The 19,174-nt window shown below is 44.9% G+C and overlaps 1 protein-coding gene across 4 annotated transcripts in view; it reads right to left on the bottom strand.

Moving 5' to 3' along the window:
* Window positions 1-19,174, bottom strand: part of ZNF638 (zinc finger protein 638) — a 570,425-nt gene that overhangs the window by 237,623 nt on the left and 313,628 nt on the right. For all 4 annotated transcript variants that reach the window (XM_033953374.1, XM_033953362.1, XM_033953382.1 and 1 more), the window contains exons 11-12: window positions 8,649-8,720; window positions 4,630-4,679 (exon numbers count right to left, since the gene is read on the bottom strand). In XM_033953374.1, coding sequence (XP_033809265.1) covers window positions 4,630-4,679; window positions 8,649-8,720 — 122 coding nt within the window. The remainder of the gene's footprint in view (window positions 1-4,629; window positions 4,680-8,648; window positions 8,721-19,174) is intronic.

Raw genomic sequence — 19,174 nt, 5'->3', positions numbered from 1 at the left:
ACGCAGGATCTCCAGTGGCACGTCCTCAAAACGCAACACTGAGGAGACCTGCTTAAACAGGTCTGGAAGCTCATCCCTCTGCAAAAAGGTGCACCACGGATGCCTCGTTGCCGGAAGGCGGGAAACCCAACGCCCTGCTGCCAGCGGCCATCCTCTCGGAAAGATCCTCGAATTCCTAAAAAGGATCCAGGTCTTCAGCCAGGTCAACACGTTCCTCTGATCACCAATCCGCAACCCAAGGCACTCACGGGCGCTTGGACGAGGGAGGAGGAAGAGGGGACGCCAAAGGAGAAGAGGGAGGCAAAGCCACAAGGGGTGCGGAGGCACTTGGGACCCCCAGCCGACTGAAAATAGGCTCAGCACAAAGAAAAAATGTAAATTAGGGGAAAAACCTCTGGGGATCCCATGGGACTATCTGCCACAGCAGGGGACCAAGCTGAAACCTGCCTGTTTTTCCAATAAGTCACCTAAGGTTGCAGACAAAATGGAGGGGGCCAGACTAAGAAAATCACGAAGTTCCCGTCAAAAACATCCCCTTCTGGGCATCTGGAAAAATTATCACCCATTGACCACAAAACATCTCTTATTTTTTCAGGAAATATAATTTTAGGACATCTTGTTTTTCAAGCTCTGTCTTAAAGGTCACAAGGAGAATTGCTCACTTATCAATTATGTCTTTAGATGATTCCAAAAACTGTGATACATTCAAACTATCAGGTAACACTATTCTATCCATTCCACCTTCATTAGCCTTTTCCTTATGGTCTCTTGAGATGTAATATAGGTTATCAACCTCAAAGGTCTCCACTTTAGTATAATGTAATATCTCCTTCAAATACATTCTCAAGAGCTCCATCGGGGAAAGGTAATGTGTGATTGGAAAATTTAACAAGCGAAGATAGAGTTTTCCATTTTTTCTAATTTAGCATGTATCATCATACTATCCTTTATATTGGAAACAGCACTGGCTTGTAGAGTACCTACTGCCTGTTCTAACTTTTCAACCTTAACATCTGTTTCTCCATTTTTAATATCTTGTTCTTTAATTTTCATATTACATCAGATGAAAATTGACACAAATTCAAAATGGTTTTTTGTAATGATGACTCTATTCTATTAATGCTAAGCCAAACATCATTTAAAGTGATCACTTTATCCCTGGGGAGAACGTCCGGACCTTGCCCAGTAATCATCTGTACTGGGGTTAGTTCTTTAGTTTGCCCCAAAGATTGTCCTGAAACCTCTAGTCCAGACAATGAGGATAATTGAGGGGAAGAAGAAATTATTCCTTCCTTAAAAGGGGAAGGAGATTCTTCTAACCGTGAGGTATATAATGGTTGAGGAGGTGGTTTTGGTTCCCCAGAGGATAAAGAGACAGCTTGAATATTAGGAGTTGCCTGTTCCTCAGCATGTGGCAAGATGGGAACCATGAGATGGCGATCCATCGGGCCCGTTGTTTCAGCAGATGGCGTTGCTTTGGCCTTCCTCTTACCCATATTGAGGATTTGATAGCCCTACTCCCTACTCCTCTTGGGCTCCGAAGGGCCATGCCCCTTCAGCTCGCGACCGCGGCTGGACCGCTGTTTTAAGGATCTCTTCAAGGACCCTCTCAGCTGGGAAAAGTCGGGCAGCAGTGGGACTGCCTGTCCCGGTGGAAAACAGTGCTAAACAGCACTGGCGATAGCTACTGAGTTCTGAACAATCTGTAATGCATTGATTTGAGTAGTCGGCAAGCCCAAATTCCATTACAATAATTACTGTATTTTTTGCTCCATAAGACACACCTGACCATAAGATGCACCCTAGATTTAGATGAGGAAAACATTCTGAACCAAATTCTCCCTGCCAGGCTCTGCACCCTGCCCTCCCCTCTGGTGGTCTAGTGGTAGGCCGGGGAAGGCCACAGAGCAAGCAGGCCTAGTGCCAGGCAGGTTAAATCATCCCCCCATACAACCACGTGTCCCGCAGTACCTTAAATTATACCCCATGTACCTTAAATCATCCCCCAAACCCCTACATGCCCCAGTACCTTAAATCATCCCCATACAACCACGTGCCCCCCCAAGTACCTTAAATCATCTCCCATACCTCCATGTGCCCCCCAGTACCTTAAATCATCCCCCCATACCCCCAAGTGTCCCCAGTACCTTAAATCATCCCCCATACCACATGCCCCCCACCCCAGTACCATAAATCATCCCCCTTCGGTACCTTTTTTAATTCCCCTTATCTTTCCCAGCCAGTGGCGCACAGGCCAGAAGCGTAGAGATCAGGAACAAGTCCTCCACGCTCCTGCCTAGGCCCATGGCGATCTCTGAATAGTTGCAGTCAGTTCTCATAAGTCCCGCAAGAGCTGACTGCAGTCATTCGGACAGCAGCGCGGACCCAGACAGGAGCACGGAGGGCTTGCTCTTGATCTCTGCGCTTTTGGCCGGGAAATTCGCTAGACCACCAGGTATGACGGAAACGGGCGGCTGGGATTAAAGTTGCAGCAGTGGTGGTTTTTTTAAAAAAATTTGCAGCGGCGGGAGTAGTGGTTTAAAAATATGCGGAAGTGGCAGGGGGGATTTTAAACATGCAGCGACGGTGGAGGGGGGTGTTAAAATATGCAGCGGCATCAACAGCGGGCTTAAATTTGTATCTTCGCTTCATAAGACACTTACATTTCAACCCCCTTTTTGGGGAGGGAAAAATATGGTAATTGTGATAACACCATCGTTTATAATACTTGTCTGAAGTCCCAATTTGATAACACATTCTTCAAATGAGAAGTTTTCGCATGACAAAATATGCAAGCTGGACAACTCTTGTAACTTGGGCTTTAAAGGGTAATTTAGCGTCCATTAATACACCAAGCACTTTCATCTCTTCACTGATCTTAATCAGATGGTCACTCACATATCTCTTTGAGCCATAAATGTTCATCTGTATCTCCAACAATAAAAATTTCTGTTCCTATATTCAAGTTAAATCATTTTCTCTTCATCCACTCTGTAATCTTGTTCACATAAGCATTTAACTTTTGATACAACTTGTCTTCCCAACTAGGTATCTTAAAGAAAAACTTCCCCATGCCCCTTTTCTTCTTCCATTCAGCCATCACTTGCATTCTTTCCCCTCAACCAGCTCACCTAAAATTTCTAGACCAACTCATATCTCTATTTCCCTCTCCCACATACCTCCTCTCCTATCTGGATTCCTTCCTCCTTCACCTATGATTCAGTAAGCTCTTTTGAGCAGGGACCATCTTTTGTGTGTTTAATGTACAGCACTGTGTGCATCTGATAGTGCTATAAAAATAAATAGTAATACATCCCCCAGTATTCCATTCACTTTTCTTTAGTAGCTTCAAGGTTGCACTTGCTCTCTTATTCACCAAAAGTCCCAGAGTTGCATACCTACTTTGTCAGTAACTTTTGGGACTTTTGGGACATTTTATTTTGCTTATCAGTAGCCCTAGGACTACATCAGTTTCTATATAGAGTGGTAGGCTAAAGTCATTGCAGAGTTCTTTTACTAGTCAATGGCCCACGAGATCCCTCTGACAGCCTATGAAGAATAGCAAGCCAGTCCCTATTGTCTGCATGTTACTAAAGCACCCCCTCCCTTTCAAGTGTAGTATGGAGAAAATTAACTTGTATAGAAGCATGCCTCATTATTGGGCCAGGTAATACAATGCTTTTCAATCTTACACCCAAGGCTTGAGTGTCTATAGCTTATCTTATCATATAAATAACTTTTACCACTTATTTAAATAACTGACTTTGAAGAAAATTTAGACATGCTCCAATCCAGTTTGCAAATTAAAGGAAATAAAATGTTAAGTCAAAATTAAAATTAGAAACACCAAAAATGTTTTCAGTTATAAAACAGAAAATATCATGAGAAAGATGGAGAAGCAGCGTTACTTCAACAAAATTAATATAGTGTCCTATGAAAATGATTTAAAACATCGACTATAAAATGATAGATATTTTCCTTAAGAATTAGTAGTATTTGAGAAATTTGTGCTAGAAAAATCACCAGAAAAACCAGATTTGTCTAATCTACAAGTAGCATCCATAGCACTGGGTTAAATATGAGGATAGCTTAGCTACAGGCGAGTACCAACATTCCCTCACAGTACAAGGAGTGAAGGAAAAGTGATGCAGGAAAGGCTCCAGCTCTGCCAGAGCCAAATGGGTTGCACTGCCACACATTTGCATGAGACATCATTGCATAAGCACAGCAATGCTTATGAAGCTCCAGTACTCTTCCCCAACTCCCTGTACTATGAGACCCCCACAGAACATTGGCATTTGCAGTTTGATCACCTGCGGCTACCCTCAAAATCTCTCCATATCTCAGACCCCCTCAGGGTTCAAATTATATTTCACCTGTGATTACAGTAAGAAAATTACACTCCTGTGTATGTGTGGTGTGTATGGGAAGGGAGAGCAAAGAGAGCATGCTGGATCTCTGTGATGAGGTGTGAGTGAGGCAGAGAGAAGAATGTGTGTGACCTTAACTTATATACAGGTTTCACCAATTTTGCCCACTTTCAGTCCCAAAACTGCCCTTTACCTATACATAAGATTAACTTATAGCCGAGTATATAGTAATATCAAACCACTAACTGTGAGAACTGACCTCTGCTACAGGTTTGACCTTTTTCTTCTTTACAGGCTCCACAGTCTTTCCTAAAATAAAAAATATTGACAAATGCAATACAGGTCACATTAATGTATAACATCCATATCATATTTTCAGTGACATTTAAGATAAACTGTTTTAAGAGAATATAAACACAGGACAATGCTACTACATTGGTAGAAAACCATCCTAAACTCTGCATTATTGATCAGTCTTTCATGGAAGGGCCATTTTCTCAGTATATACTTTCCTTAGTTTAATTTTTATAGAGCAGAAATTGTAGGATTCAGAAAAAGGAATTGATCTTGAAGAGTCAATATAGATTATAAATTAAGCTTCTTGCAATTCTAATCTAATCTTTCATTTGTGAGTCGAACAAACCTATACAAGCTCAAGGTAACAGATCAAAGAAAAAGTGGGAAATTAGAGGGGGGACATGGAGAAACAAGGGGAGGGGCCTAGAAGTAGGGGGTGCAATACAGAAGCTGAACGGTTAAATGTCAAAGAGGTGGGTCTTTAGGTTTTCCTGAATGCGGTGTAGTTTGTCTCTTTCCTGATTGCTTCTGGGAGGTCATTCCAGGTTTCTACACCCACATAAGTTAGCATAGAGTGGAAAATTCACATGTAGTGGAGGTATTTTGTGGATGATAGGTTTAGTTGAATTCTGTTAAGGATTCTACTTGATGTCGAACAAACATTAGAGAATAGTTGGATGAGAGGGGCTGCTGAGTTTCCATGCAGAATCTGGTGTAGGATACATGAAGTTTTGAAAATTATTTGGGATGATATTGAGAGCCAGTGTAGTTGCCTGATGAATGTTGTGATTGAATCATATTTCTTTAATTTGTAGATTAGTCTAATGGCTGTATCCTGGATGAGCTGCAGTTTGTGGATAAGAGTGGTGTTGTTGCCAAGGTAGGTGGAGTTGCAATAGTCCAATTGAGGTAAGACCATCAAATGAACGATCAGAGCAAAGTGATGTGGATGGAAGTAAGGTCTTGTGAGACGTAGTTGACGCATGGTCTTTTTCCCCGAACGTTAGAGATTTGTGGTTCCATTGTGAGAGTGTCGTCTAAGATGCAGCTGACTACCTTGGTGGATTTTTTCCATTATGAGAGTGATGCCTGATGAAAGAGTGAGGTTAGATATGACGTTCTGTTGTGCAGTGCAGAAACCAATGGCTTTGGTCTTGGTGGCGTTCAATTTTAACATGTTGTTTGGATTTTATCTATATTGTTTGAGATTTTTTTCAGCAATATTAGGATGGTTATTGGTTATGGGGATGAGGAAGAGGAGGAGGATGTCATCGGCATAGGATAGTACAGTTTCGTCTTCCATTTTGATGCGACAGTGAGCCCATGAATAAATTGGATAGGATTGGGGATAATGGGGAGCCCTGTGGGACGCCACAGAATGCCTTCCAAGGGTTGGGGTATACTTCTTGCTTTTTGACTGTGTATTCGCAATTTTGTCGGCGAACCATTTCAGTACAGTCCCTGTTATTCCGATTTCTGAGAGTTTGGCTAGGAGTAGTGGTGGTCCACTGAATCGAAGGGTGCGGAGATATCAAATTGCAGCAATTCTGCCTGATGACCCCAGCTTAGCAACTGCTTGACTTTAGTGATTAGAGTGAAGATGAGGAGAGTGATTAGAGTGATGATGTGCTTTTTTTCAGAAGCCGAATTGGGATGTGTGAAAGCAGGAGTGTTGCTCTATGTACGAGACAAGCTGCTTACTAACATGGGATTCAAGGATTTTAGTGAGGATCAGAATGCCAGCAATCAGTCTGTAGTTTGATGCTATGGATAGGTCTGCTTGGGCTGTTTTTGGTGTAAGGGTTAAGGCTATTTTATCCATTTCTTTGGGTAGGTGCCCTTGGTTCAGGGAACTATTTAGCAGGTTGGTGAGCCAGTTAATGATATGATGCAGAGCTGCTGAAAGAAGTTATGAAGGACAGTTGTCTAGGGGGCTGCTTCGTAAGGCTAGTTTTGATATTAGTTTATTGGTATCAGGGATGGTAAGGTTAGTGAATGAAGTCCAGATTTGGTCTGCTTTTATGGGTTCAGTGTATTCCGTAGAGTTGTGTTGGGAAGTGTTTGTAGTGGCTGTCTTAACAAAAAACCTAAAAATGGTCTTAGGGATATTTGGAGCATTGAAATTAAGCAGCAAATTTCTGCATCTCAATGGCCACAAATTTAGCCCTGGAGAATAAGATGTACGATGTCGGCATCTATGAGACAAACATGGTTTTTTCTTCTCCATAGAGCTTTTTGGACCCCTGTTAGATTGCAAAAGTTGAATAGTTCTTTGTCTAATAGATGGCATTGTAATCTTGAGGTAGGGACTTTGGATCATCTTTTGTTTTATTGTCCCTATATTTTGGCCTCTGGGTTCAAATAAATTGTTTATTGGAAAATCATGTAGCGTTATCTTATGATACTGTGATATTTGGCATGTCTATGAGAAAAAAGTCAGATATCATCATATAACAATAAACTTTTATTGATTATGACAGAAGTTGCCATTCAACATATTACTAATAACTGGAAAGACCACAGCAGACTTAGTTTCAATTTTTGGTGGAACTCATGTCATCTGTATAAAATGGAAAGATTAATAGGGGTACAATGGAAATTATAGAAACTTTATTAAAATATGGGAGCCATTAGCATTGTTTTGTCATGATTAAATACCATGTTTTTCTGTGAATGATACACCATTTTATAGTAGAATGGTGGTGGGAGGGTATTGGAGAGTTATATGGAAAATTAATATCAGGATGGGAGGGAAGGGGGGTGGAGGGATTATTATTTTATTTTATGTAAAGACATTGCTGATAAGATTTTCAAGTGATTTGTTAATTGTTGCTATGATTATTGTACACTTGTTGAAAGATGAAAAAATGAATAAAGAATTTAAAAAAAAATAAATATATATATATATATATATATATATATATATATATATTTATATTTTTTTTAAGCATATATAGTTCTCACATTCAATACTATCTTTTATTCTGGGTTTATGCATCAGACTGGTACATCTGAAGTGCAGACTAATGTCTCCATTCCTTTACCCTATTTTGGTAAGAATTCATATTATGCTTGTCATATTAATCAGCTTTATAACCGAATACAAGATGGGAAACATCTCAATGCTACGTCTCTTGCACAGTTTGGGTAAGCATGATATTTATTTATTTATTTTTTTACATATTTTCAAAGTTCCTGAATCAGAAACAATGCTCCCTAAGAATTTGCTGGGTGTTGAACAAGTTCTTAAAAAAAAAATTTTTTGTGTGAGCAACAAGTTCTAAACACCAACAATTTTCCATATTTGCAAGTATTTTTGTGAGCGGCCATATAAAATTTTTGAGAATGCTTCCAAAATGTATAAGTAGCTAATGTGCTCTGCTTAGAGAGAACATAGATCAGAATATATTTAATCAACATTGACTTGGGAACCTAAACATGTTGAGAAGCCCTTATTAAAATGGCTCTCCCAGTTGTTAGCCTGTGCTTGCTGTTGTATACCATACCATATATTTTTCTTCTATACTGCAAGTTTCAACAGGAATTCAATGCGGTTTACAAGTTTTCTAATCAGTGGCCTTAAAAACAGAATGTCTTTGCATTATGAATTAATGGTTTGAAAAAGTCTCTGCATTACAAATCATAGGCCTGAAGAATCTTTAGCATTATTCTAAAGTAGTAGCTGGCTGATACAGGTGTTGTGGGAAGCCATTTCAAATTTTGGGGCCTTAGTATGCGAAAATGGATTCATATAATTTCTTTCAGTGTACATGCAAGGGTTAAGATGAAGCTAGCTTAAAGCGTAATCTCCTGTGGGTTTAGCAGAGGACTGCTGGCAATACCCAGTGGGTTTCATTGGTTCATATTCACACATCAAAACTTTAGTTTTGGCTGAAACCAGGAAATATGTTTGTTGCAATTCCAGCCAAAACTGGGGGTGGGGAGAACCACAGTTCTGGTTAGCCTCTACTATAAATATACCTTTATTTCCAGATCCTTTTCCAGATCCTTTAGGTTGACTGAAGTCCGGCTTTACAGTAGGTGTAGTTTTCTCTACAACACAAAATACAAAAGTAGTAAGACAAATGAATATTCTGAGGCTTCAAACCTTTCTTTTATGGTGGCTTATTATTCAAAGCTGTTACACCTTGGACTCCACTGTTTCCATTTATTTTTTTTGTGTAAGTAAAGAAAATTCAATTGATAATTCCCATAAATACGTGAAGGCATTGCACTACTTCCCAAACAGGCCTTGAAAGACCATAATCCAACCCTAGCTATAGCTCTGGAAATTATGTGCCAAAACTTTGATAATTATAAATTCCTCTACCCTCTCCCTGACAATACAGATGAGAGGCACAATGTGAGCATATGCTGCTGCAGGGCTAACAGGATACATGTGTGCTTTCTACAGGACAATGGGGAGCTCATACTGTGTGCACACTTATACAGTTTAAGGTATGACAGGCATTCTGGGGGCTCAATGAAGAAATGTATGTGGAGATATGCTGATGGCTAAGCGAATGGCAGGCTAACACAAGCCTATTGTTAAAGTTAACACTCAATGCATTAGTGGTAGAAGCCATCCTGAAAAAGTCTAATACTTCCAGAATATATGCCAATACTCCTCCTGGAAGGTAGAACTCTAGATAAATTTGGATGGAGGATGTTTCAAGTGTTCATGCTGGCAGACAATTTTAAATTACAATTTTTACATGACTTGCTACTTTAAAGTCTCTCGTCAAAAAGCTGTCTATGATCAGTACATTCCATCTCAGCATCTTTCTTCATACCAACGCCGCATGATTTCTTGGAGACCAGGAAATACATGGTGCATTCTACATTTGATGCATTTCTTTTTTTTTTTTTTTTTAATTTCTTTATTCAGTTTTGCATATTACAACAAGTTTATCAGAAAAATTCATATGATCTTATAAATACACACTTGATTTTCCTTCATGTAACACTTTAAATACAACATATCATTCTTATATTCATATTTTATAATAATTTAAATATTATGTAATACATTTAATATGTATGACAATTGTAATTAAAATAGAAAACCCCCCAATCCCTCTCTACCTGTTTCAGAAAATCTAACCTAATATATAAAAAATATTAATTAATTCATACATATTATGAGATAAATAAAATAATACCCACCCACATCCCCGCTTAACAAATATCTTATTATGAGAAAATGTTATCACTCATTACAAAAATCTGCCAATGGTCTCCAGATCTTCTGAAATTTACCAAAATAACCTTTCTGTGTTGCTATTGTGCGCTCCATTTTATATGTATGGCATACCGAATTCCACCAAAAGTTATAACTTAATCTGTCATAATCTGTCATTTGATGCATTTCATATTACCTCTCGTGCCTCTCCTGTCTCAATAGTAATGGGGGAGGGGGAGGGTATAAAGTTATAAAGGTTTGATCAATAGATAAGAATATATTTATATGATATTTTTGATTAAAATATTTGTGGGAAGGGTGGGTGGGGAGGGAATAAATTTATGTTTTTAAGATGATGTTAGAAGAAATACAAGTGATGTTTACAAGGTTTAAATGATGTAATATTTTGTTCTTGATGTAAGATGGAAAAATGAATAAAGAATTGGAAAAAAAAATAGTAATGCACAGACAAGCCTACCTTAGAATCTCTGATCTAGATGTCAATGTTCAGGACCCTCTCTCTAACATAACTTGTTTAGGGGACTAATTATTTGGCGATTGCACAGAGGCGGCCTCCAAAAATCATGAGAGATATAGATTGCATGACTACTTTGTCTGCTTCAAATTCTTACCAGTCTCAACTGCCAAGAAGATATTCTAGTTTCTCAAGGCACTCTATAAACTACTCAAAGTAGACGTATAATCAGCCTTCTGTACTTTCTTGCACAGTAATTCAGACACCTTAGGCAACAGAGGCAGCAGAAAACTTCTGCACCAATTCAGTCTAAACAGCAGCAGTCTTTCTGACATATTTCTAGAGAGCACAGCCAGTATATCTCCATCCTCCACTCCAAATTTTGCCTATTGGTCGAATTCTACATTACTATCAACGCTGAACTCTTATAACATCAGACCATTAGATCCTCCAAGTCATCAGTCAGGGTATATGCTCGTTTACCAAAAAAACCTCTGAACCATCCTCTAAAACAGTCTCCTTTCAATTACCAGCAGACGACCCTCCTACAACAAGAAATCTCGGTTCTTCTCCATATTCCTGACACCTAAAAAGACTGGAGATTTCTGTTCAATCCTAGTCCTCCATACTCTCAACAAATACTTAAGTGAAGGAGCAGTTTCACATGGTGTCGCTGGGAACTCTCACCCCTGTTGGAGAAAAATTACTAACTCTGCTCTCTAGATCTCAAAGAAGCATACACACATTTCAATCCTTCCAGCTCACAGAAAATATCTCCAGTTCCAAATAGGAAATCACTATCAATACAAGATGCTTCCCTTTTGGTTTCATGAGGGTTTGTTGCTACTTAGGAGGCAAACTATAGAGGGCAGAAAGAGTTTGGAGAAAGAGAAGAACAAGTTCAGCTTTAGGGTGCTGTAAGAATATTCAGAATATTTAGGGAAATAAAGAAAGTGAAGAGTTTTTTTTTTGGGGGGGGGTTTTGCAGAAAATAAAAACAGCAAGAGTTCCAACGAAACAACCATTCTCTATTATATCAGTTCTAAAAAAAATGGGGATTCTAATAAAAGACTAGAGTAATGCCAAAGGAAGATAATTAGCAGATATTTTTCTTTCAAAAATTTCAGATTTACAGGCAGGGTGGAAAAGCAGGCAGATATTCTCTACATGTGGGTGACGTCACAACGGAGCCCCCTAGTGGACGTTATCGCAAGCAGACTTGCTCGAAGACCTTCAGGCTTGTGATTGGCCCGCGCCTGCGAGCATGCCCCTCTCGCCCTGCCTAGGGCATGCGTCTCCTCAGCATGTCTTCAGTTGAGATAGCAAGCAAAGAAGCCAACCATGGGGAGATGGGTGGGTTGCGAGAATATCTGCCTGCTGTCCCTGGATAACACCTGTTACGGTAAGTAACTGTGCATTATCCCAGGACAAGCAAGCAGCATATTCTCTACCTATGGGTGACCTCCAAGCTAACCATAACGGGATGGAGGGAAAGTTTGCAATTCAGGAGAACAGATTTTGCAAAACAGATTGGCCAAAGCGGCCATCACGTCTGGAGAAAGCATCCAGACAGTAATGCGAGGTGAACGTATGAACCGAGGACCAAGTGGCAGCTTTACAGATTTCCTCAATGGGAGACGAGCGGAGTAAAGTAACAGATGCCGCCATTGCTCTGATCCTGTGGCCTGTGATTCGACCCGGCAGGGAGAGACCATCCTGAGCGTAACAGAAAGAGATACAAGCGGCCAATCAGTTAGAAATGGTCCGCTTTGAAACAGAGCAACCCAAGCTATTGGGATCGAAAGAGATGAACAGCTGGGGAGCAATACGGTGAGGAGTGGTGCACTTCAACTAGAAGGTCAGCGCACGCTTACAATCAAGAGAATGCAGAGCCACTTCACCAGGGTGAGAATGGGGCTTTGGAAAAAACACAGGAAGAACAATGGATTGGTTGATGTGAAAATCATAAACAATCTTGGGCAAGAACTTAGGATGGGTACGGAGGACCACCTTATCATGATGGAAGACAGTGAAAGGGGGGTCCGCTACCAAGGCTTGAAGCTCACTGACCCGACGGGCAGAAGTGAGAGCAATAAGAAACACAACCTTCCAAGTAAGATACTTCAAGTGAGCCCGCACTAGCGGCTTGAACAGGGGTTTCATCAATTGAGCAAGGACCGCGTTAAGGTCCCAAACCACCGGAGGGGGTTTGAGGGACAGATGAACGTGTAAAAGTCCTTTCATGAAGCGGGAAACAACAGGATGAAAAGAGATAGGCTTCCCGTCAATCGGCTGATGAAAAGCAGCAATGGCACTAAGGTGGACTCAAACCGAAGAGGACTGGAGTCCAGCGCCAAACAAGTGTAACAGATAATCCAGGAGAGCAGACAAGGAAGTATATAGAGGCTCCAGCTGTCGAACAGCACACCAGGAGGAAAAGCAGGTCCACTTCTGACGGTAACATTGGCGAGTGGACTCTTTCCGAGACGCTTCCAGGACATTCAGAACAGGCAGGAAGAGCTGGAACGAGAGCATCAAGTCTCGAGGAACCAAACTGTTAAGTGCAGAGACTGGAGGTTGGGATGAAGGAGAGAGCCTTGACTCTGCGTAAGCAGAGAAGGAAAAATATGCAGAGGAAGGGGCTTGCTGGAACTGAGTTGTAGCAGAAGGGAGAACCACGGTTGCCGGGGCCACCGAGTAGCTATCAGAATCATGGTGGCATGCGAAGACTTGAGCCTGATGAGTCTTTAGAATCAGAGTGAACGCATACAGGAACCTGTCCATCTAATCCAGAAGGAAGGCATCCGCCTCGATCCTGAGAGGGGTGTAAACCCTAGAGCAGAAGCGGGGCAACTTGTGATTGAGGGGGGACGCGAATAGATTGACGTCCGGAGTCCCCCAACGAGCAAACACCCGACACAGGATTACGGAGTGGAGAGACCACTCGTGAGGCTGCAGAATATGACTCAACTTGTCTGCCAAACAGTTCCGATGGCCCTGAATATAGACAGCTCAAAGAAATATGTTGTGACGGATGGTCCAATCTCAGAGCCGCATCACCTCCTGGCACAGGGACCTGGACCCCGTGTCCCCCTGTTTGATGATATAATACATGGCGACCTGGTTGTCCATGCAAACCAGCACCAAATCGCTCGAAGCTCCAGAAGATTGATGTGACAAAGGCGGTCGGTACGGGACCACAGACCCTGGGTATGCAGACCGTCTAGATAAGCCCCCCAAGCATAGGTCGATGAGACCATCGTGAGGACCTTCTGCGGAGGAGGAGCATGAAACAAAAAAACCTCTGGAAAGATTGGAAGAGAGCAACCACCAACGGAGAGATCTCCTCAACAAAGGAGTCACGACAATGCTTAGAGAGAGGATCCCGAACCGGGTTCCATTGAGACACCAGAGTCCATTGAGGAATACGGAGGTGAAGTCTGACAAAAGGAGTCACGTGAACCGTGCAGGCCATGTGACAGAGGAGGACCATCATGAACCGAGCCGGCTTAGAGTACAGATGGGTCACCATTTGGCACAAACGGATAAGAGCCTCCTGATGAGGCCGAGGCAAGAAGGAGTGGAGACGAACCGTGTCCAGGACCGCGCCGATGAACACGAGAGACTGGGACAGACAGAGGTGAGACTTGGGAAAGTTCACCTCGAAGCCGAGACTCTGAAGGAGCAAGATAGTCTGTTCTGTCGCTCACAGGACTTCGTTACGAGAGGACGCTTTGATTAACCAGTCGTCGAGGTAGGGAAACACCTGCAGGCCGCAGAGCCATAGCTACCACAACCAGACATTTCGTGAAAACACTCGGAGAGGCTGCCAGGATGAAGGGAAGAACACGATACTGGAGATGGAGATCCCCCACTCTGAATCTCAAATACCGGCGAGAGGCTGGGTGAACCAGAAAACACAGTTACTTACCGTAAAGCACAGTTACTTACCGTAACAGGTGTTATCCAGGGACAGCAGGCAGATATTCTTAACACATGGGTGACGTCACCGACGGAGCCCTCGGTACGGACCTTTTTAACTAGAAGTTTCTAGTTGGCCGCACCGCGCGTGCGCCTTCCCGCCCGACGGAGGAGTGCGTGGTCCCCAGTTAGGATAAGCCAGCTAAGAAGCCAACCCGGGGAGGTGGGTGGTATGTAAGAATATCTGCCTGCTGTCCCTGGATAACACCTGTTACGGTAAGTAACTGTGCTTTATCCCAGGACAAGCAGGCAGCATATTCTTAACACATGGGTGACCTCCAAGCTAACAAAGAGGGAGGGGGGATGGTTGGCCATCATGAAAATAAATTCTGTAACACCGATTGGCCGAAGTGACCATCCCGTCTGGAAAAGGCATCCAGACAGTAGTGAGTAGTGAACGTGTGAACTGAGGACCAAGTGGCAGCCTTGCAGATTTCCTCGATGGGCGTGGAACGGAGGAAAGCTACAGAAGCAGCCATAGCTCGGACTCTGTGGGCCGTGACAGCACCTTCCAGTGAGAGACCGGCCCGAGCATAGCAGAATGCAATACAGGCAGCAAGCCAATTTGAAAGTGTCTGTTTGGAGACAGGACGACCCAAACGGTTGGGATCGAAAGACAAAAATAGCTGAGGGGATGTACGGTGAGCTCTGGTACGATCAAGGTAGTAAGCAAGGGCACGCTTACAGTCCAGCGTGTGCAACGCCTGTTCTCCAGGGTGCGAGTGAGGCTTAGGGAAGAAGACGGGCAGCACAATGGACTGGTTAAGGTGAAAAGCCGAGACCACCTTGGGAAGGAATTTAGGGTGGGTACGCAGAACAACCTTGTCATGGTGAAAAACAGTGAACGGTGGGTCGGCAACCAGTGCATGCAGTTCGCTAACCCTCCTGGCAGAGGTGATGGCAATTAGGAAAAGCACCTTCCAGGTAAGGAGCCTGAGCGAAGTTGTGGCAAGAGGCTCAAATGGAGGTTTCATGAGTGCTGAGAGAACCACATTCAGGTCCCAGACGACAGGAGGAGGCTTGAGAGGCGGTTTGATATTGAAGAGCCCTCTCATAAATCTGGAAACCAGAGGATGAGCCGTGAGGGGTTTTCCGAGAATAGGCTCATGAAACGCAGTGATGGCACTGAGGTGGACTCTGATGGAGGTAGTTTTGAGGCCAGCATTGGACAGCGAGAGCAAATATTCCAATACAGTTTCCACCGCTAAGGAGGTGGGTTCCTGATGATGCCGGAGACACCACGAGGAGAATCTGGTCCATTTCTGATGGTAACATTGGAGGGTGGCCGGTTTCCTGGAGGCGTCCAAGATGAGGCGGACCGGCTGAGATAGATTCTCTGGAGAGGTCAGCCCGAGAGAAACCAAGCTGTCAGGTGGAGCGAAGACAGATTGGGATGCAGTAGAGACTGATGCCGCTGCGTAAGTAGAGTAGGAAATACAGGAAGAGGAATGGGCTCCCTGGAGCTGAGTTGGAGCAGGAGGGAGAACCAGTGTTGGCGAGGCCACCGAGGAGCGATGAGAATCATGGTGGCATTGTCCTTGCGGAGTTTGGACAAGGTCCGCAACATCAGAGGAAGTGGAGGGAATGCATACAGGAACCGATCCCTCCAATCGAGCAGGAATGCATCCGGGGCCAGACGGTGAGGAGAGAAGAGTCTGGAACAGAAGAGGGGCAGTTGATGATTGTGAGGTGCTGCAAAGAGGTCCACCTGCGGAGTGCCCCATCGAGCAAAGATGGAGAGCAGAGTCGGAGGGTCCAACGTCCACTCGTGAGGTTGAAGGATGCGGCTGAGATTGTCGGCCAGGGAGTTCTGTTCGCCCTGGATATAGACCGCCCTGAGAAAGAGATTGCGGTCCGTGGCCCAGGTCTAGATGCGCAGAGCCTCCAAACAAAGGGGGCGAGATCCGGTGCCGCCTTGCTTGTTTACGTAGTACATGGCGACTTGATTGTCTGTGCACAGGAGGAGGACTTGAGGACAGAGGAGATGTTGGAAAGCCTTGAGGGCGTAGAACATGGCTCTGAGTTCCAGGAAATTGATGTGATGACGACGCTCCTGTGGGGTCCAAAGTCCCTGGGTGCGTAGATCTCCTAGGTGAGCTCCCCACGCATAGGGGGACGCATCCGTGGTGATGATCATAGAGTGAGGGGGTAGATGAAAAAGTAGACCCCTGGAAAGATTTGAGGAGTTCAACCACCATTGGAGAGATTGCTGAAGAGATGATGTCACAGAGATGGGATGAGAAAGAAGATCCGTAGTCTGTGACCATTGGTTGGCGAGAGTCCACTGAGGCGTGCGAAGGTGGAGACGTGCCGGAGGAAGGACATGCACCGTCGAGGCCATGTGACCCAGGAGGACCATCATCTGTCGGGCAGGAATGGAGGGATGCATGAGCACCTGACGACAGAGGTGGAGCAGGGTCCGCTGACGATCGGAGGGGAGAAAAGCCCTCATTAGTGTGGTGTCCAGAACTGCTCCAATGAATTGAAGTCGCTGGGTGGGAAGCAGATGCGACTTGGGGTAGTTGATCTCGAACCCCAGGAGGTGGAGGAGAGAGATGGTGTGATGAGTAGCCTGTAGCACAAGTTGAGATGAAGGTGCTTTCACCAACCAATCGTCCAAGTAGGGGAACACCTGGAGGTTGTGAGACCTGAGGAAGGCCGCTACCACTATAAGGCACTTGGTGAAGACCCTGGGTGAGGAAGCGAGGCCCAACGGTAGCACCTTGTACTGATAGTGGTGGTGCAGCACCTGGAACCGCAGGTAGCGGCGAGAATTCTGATTGATGGAGATGTGAGTGTAGGCCTCTTTGAGGTCCAGGGAACATAGCCAGTCGTGTTGAGAAAGAAGAGGGTAGAGCGTGGCAAGGGAGAGCATTCTGAACTTCTCCTTGACCAGACACTTGTTGAGGTCCCTGAGATCGAGAATGGGACGGAGGTCTCCCGTCTTTTTGGGTACCAGGAAGTAGCGGGAGTAGAATCCCTGACCCCTTTGATCTGGAGGTACTTCTTCGATGGCATTGAGAAGGAGGAGGGATTGAACCTCCCTCAGGAGGAGGGGGGTTTGAGATGAGTGTGAAGCAGACTCTACGGGAGGGTTGTCTGATGGAAGAGTCTGGAAGTTGAGAGAGTAGCCGTGGCGGATGATGTTGAGGACCCACTGGTCCGATGTGATGACCTCCCAACGGCTGGAGAATATGGTGAGACGACCTCCGATTGGTTGTGGAAGAGGTAGCGAGGGTGGATGACTGGCTATGCCCTGGAGAGAAGAGTCAAAAGGGCTGGGATTGCTTAGCAGGCTGGAGAGGCTTGGAGGGTTGAGTGGCCTGAGAACGAGCCTGGGTATGGTGCTGTTGTTGACGGGGCCGCCGAGGTTGTTGAGGAGGCGGATTGAGTGGCCTGGCTGAGAACCTGCGCTGATAAGACGACTGAGGTCGATAAGGACGGGCAGGCGGAGCCTTCTTCTTTGGTTTTATCAGGGTGTCCCACCTGGTTTCATGGGCGGAGAGTTTCTGGGTGGTGGAATCCAGTGACTCTCCAAAAAGTTCATCCCCGAGACAGGGGGCGTTGGCTAGACGATCCTGGTGGTTGATGTCCAGGTCGGAGACTCTCAGCCAGGCCAGGCGGCGCATGGCTACGGCCATGGCAGAGGCACGGGAGGTGAGCTCGAATGAGTCGTATATCGAGCGGACCATAAACTTGCGCAATTGAAGAAGGCCAGAGATGTGCTGTTGGAACAGTGGAACCTTGCGCTCCGGGAGGTATTTCTGAAGGGCGGACAGCTGCTGAACCAAATGTTTCATGTAAAATGAAAAATGGAATGAATAATTATTTGCCCTGTTGGCCAGCATGGCATTCTGGTAGAGCCTCTTGCCAAACTTGTCCATGGTCTTACCCTCTCTGCCAGGAGGGGTAGAGGCATAGACACTGGAGCCCTGAGTCTTTTTCAAGGTGGATTCAACAAGAAGGGACTCATGGGGCAATTGAGACTTGTCGAACCCTGGGATAGGGATGACTTGATAGAGGTTGTCCAGTTTACGGGGGGCCCCCGGTACCGTAAGGGGATTCTCCCAGTTTTTGTAAAAAGTCTCCCGTAGGATGTCATGCACGGGAAGCTTGAGGAACTCTTTAGGAGGTTGTTCGAAATCTAAAGCCTCCAGGAAGGCTTGAGACTTCTTTGAGTCAGATTCTAAAGGAAGGGACAGGGCTGCAGACATCTCCCTCAGAAATTTAGAAAATGAGGACTGCTCCGGTTTGGAGGTGGCATCGGGTGCCGATGGGTCCTCATCAGATGAGGAGGGATCCTCCTCGGTACCGAGAGGGGATTCCTCCCATAAGTCAGGGTCCCGGACCTCTGGTGCATGTCGAGACACAGGGGTGGAAGGTGAGGTATGGCGGGTCTTGGATAAAGATTTCCCAGAACGCACCGAAACGGTACCAGGAGAGGAAGACCGGCGTCGATCCCGGTCCCGGGAAGAATGACGCACTGCTTGGTGCCGAGGAGGATCCAATGTGGTATGGGAGTGAACCACTGGATGGGTATGAAGCTGCTCAGCCGAAAGAATCGGCATGGAGGTGTTGATAGGTACCGAAGGGGTGGATACCGGGGGTTCGGTACGGGGCTCGGGCCGGTCTGGTACCGGAAGGAGCGGTGCCAGGATAGTGGGCAACAGGTGCTCGAGTTGTTGCTGTAACTGTTCCTGGAGTTGAACTTTTAAGATGGCCGAGATACGGTCATCTAGGGGTGGCATCGGAACCGCTTTCTTTTTCTTCGGTTCCTTAGATGCCGCTCCACGCCCCGGCGATGAGGAGGCCGATGACGAGGCACTCACCGAGATCGGGGCGGAGCGCTTGCGGGACCGGTGCGATGCC

The sequence above is a fragment of the Geotrypetes seraphini genome, chromosome 1 (assembly GCF_902459505.1).
Source record: "Geotrypetes seraphini chromosome 1, aGeoSer1.1, whole genome shotgun sequence".
Classification (NCBI taxonomy): domain Eukaryota; kingdom Metazoa; phylum Chordata; class Amphibia; order Gymnophiona; family Dermophiidae; genus Geotrypetes; species Geotrypetes seraphini.
The sequence above is the reverse complement of the archived record's forward strand: the minus strand, read 5'-3'. Positions and strand labels throughout refer to the sequence as shown.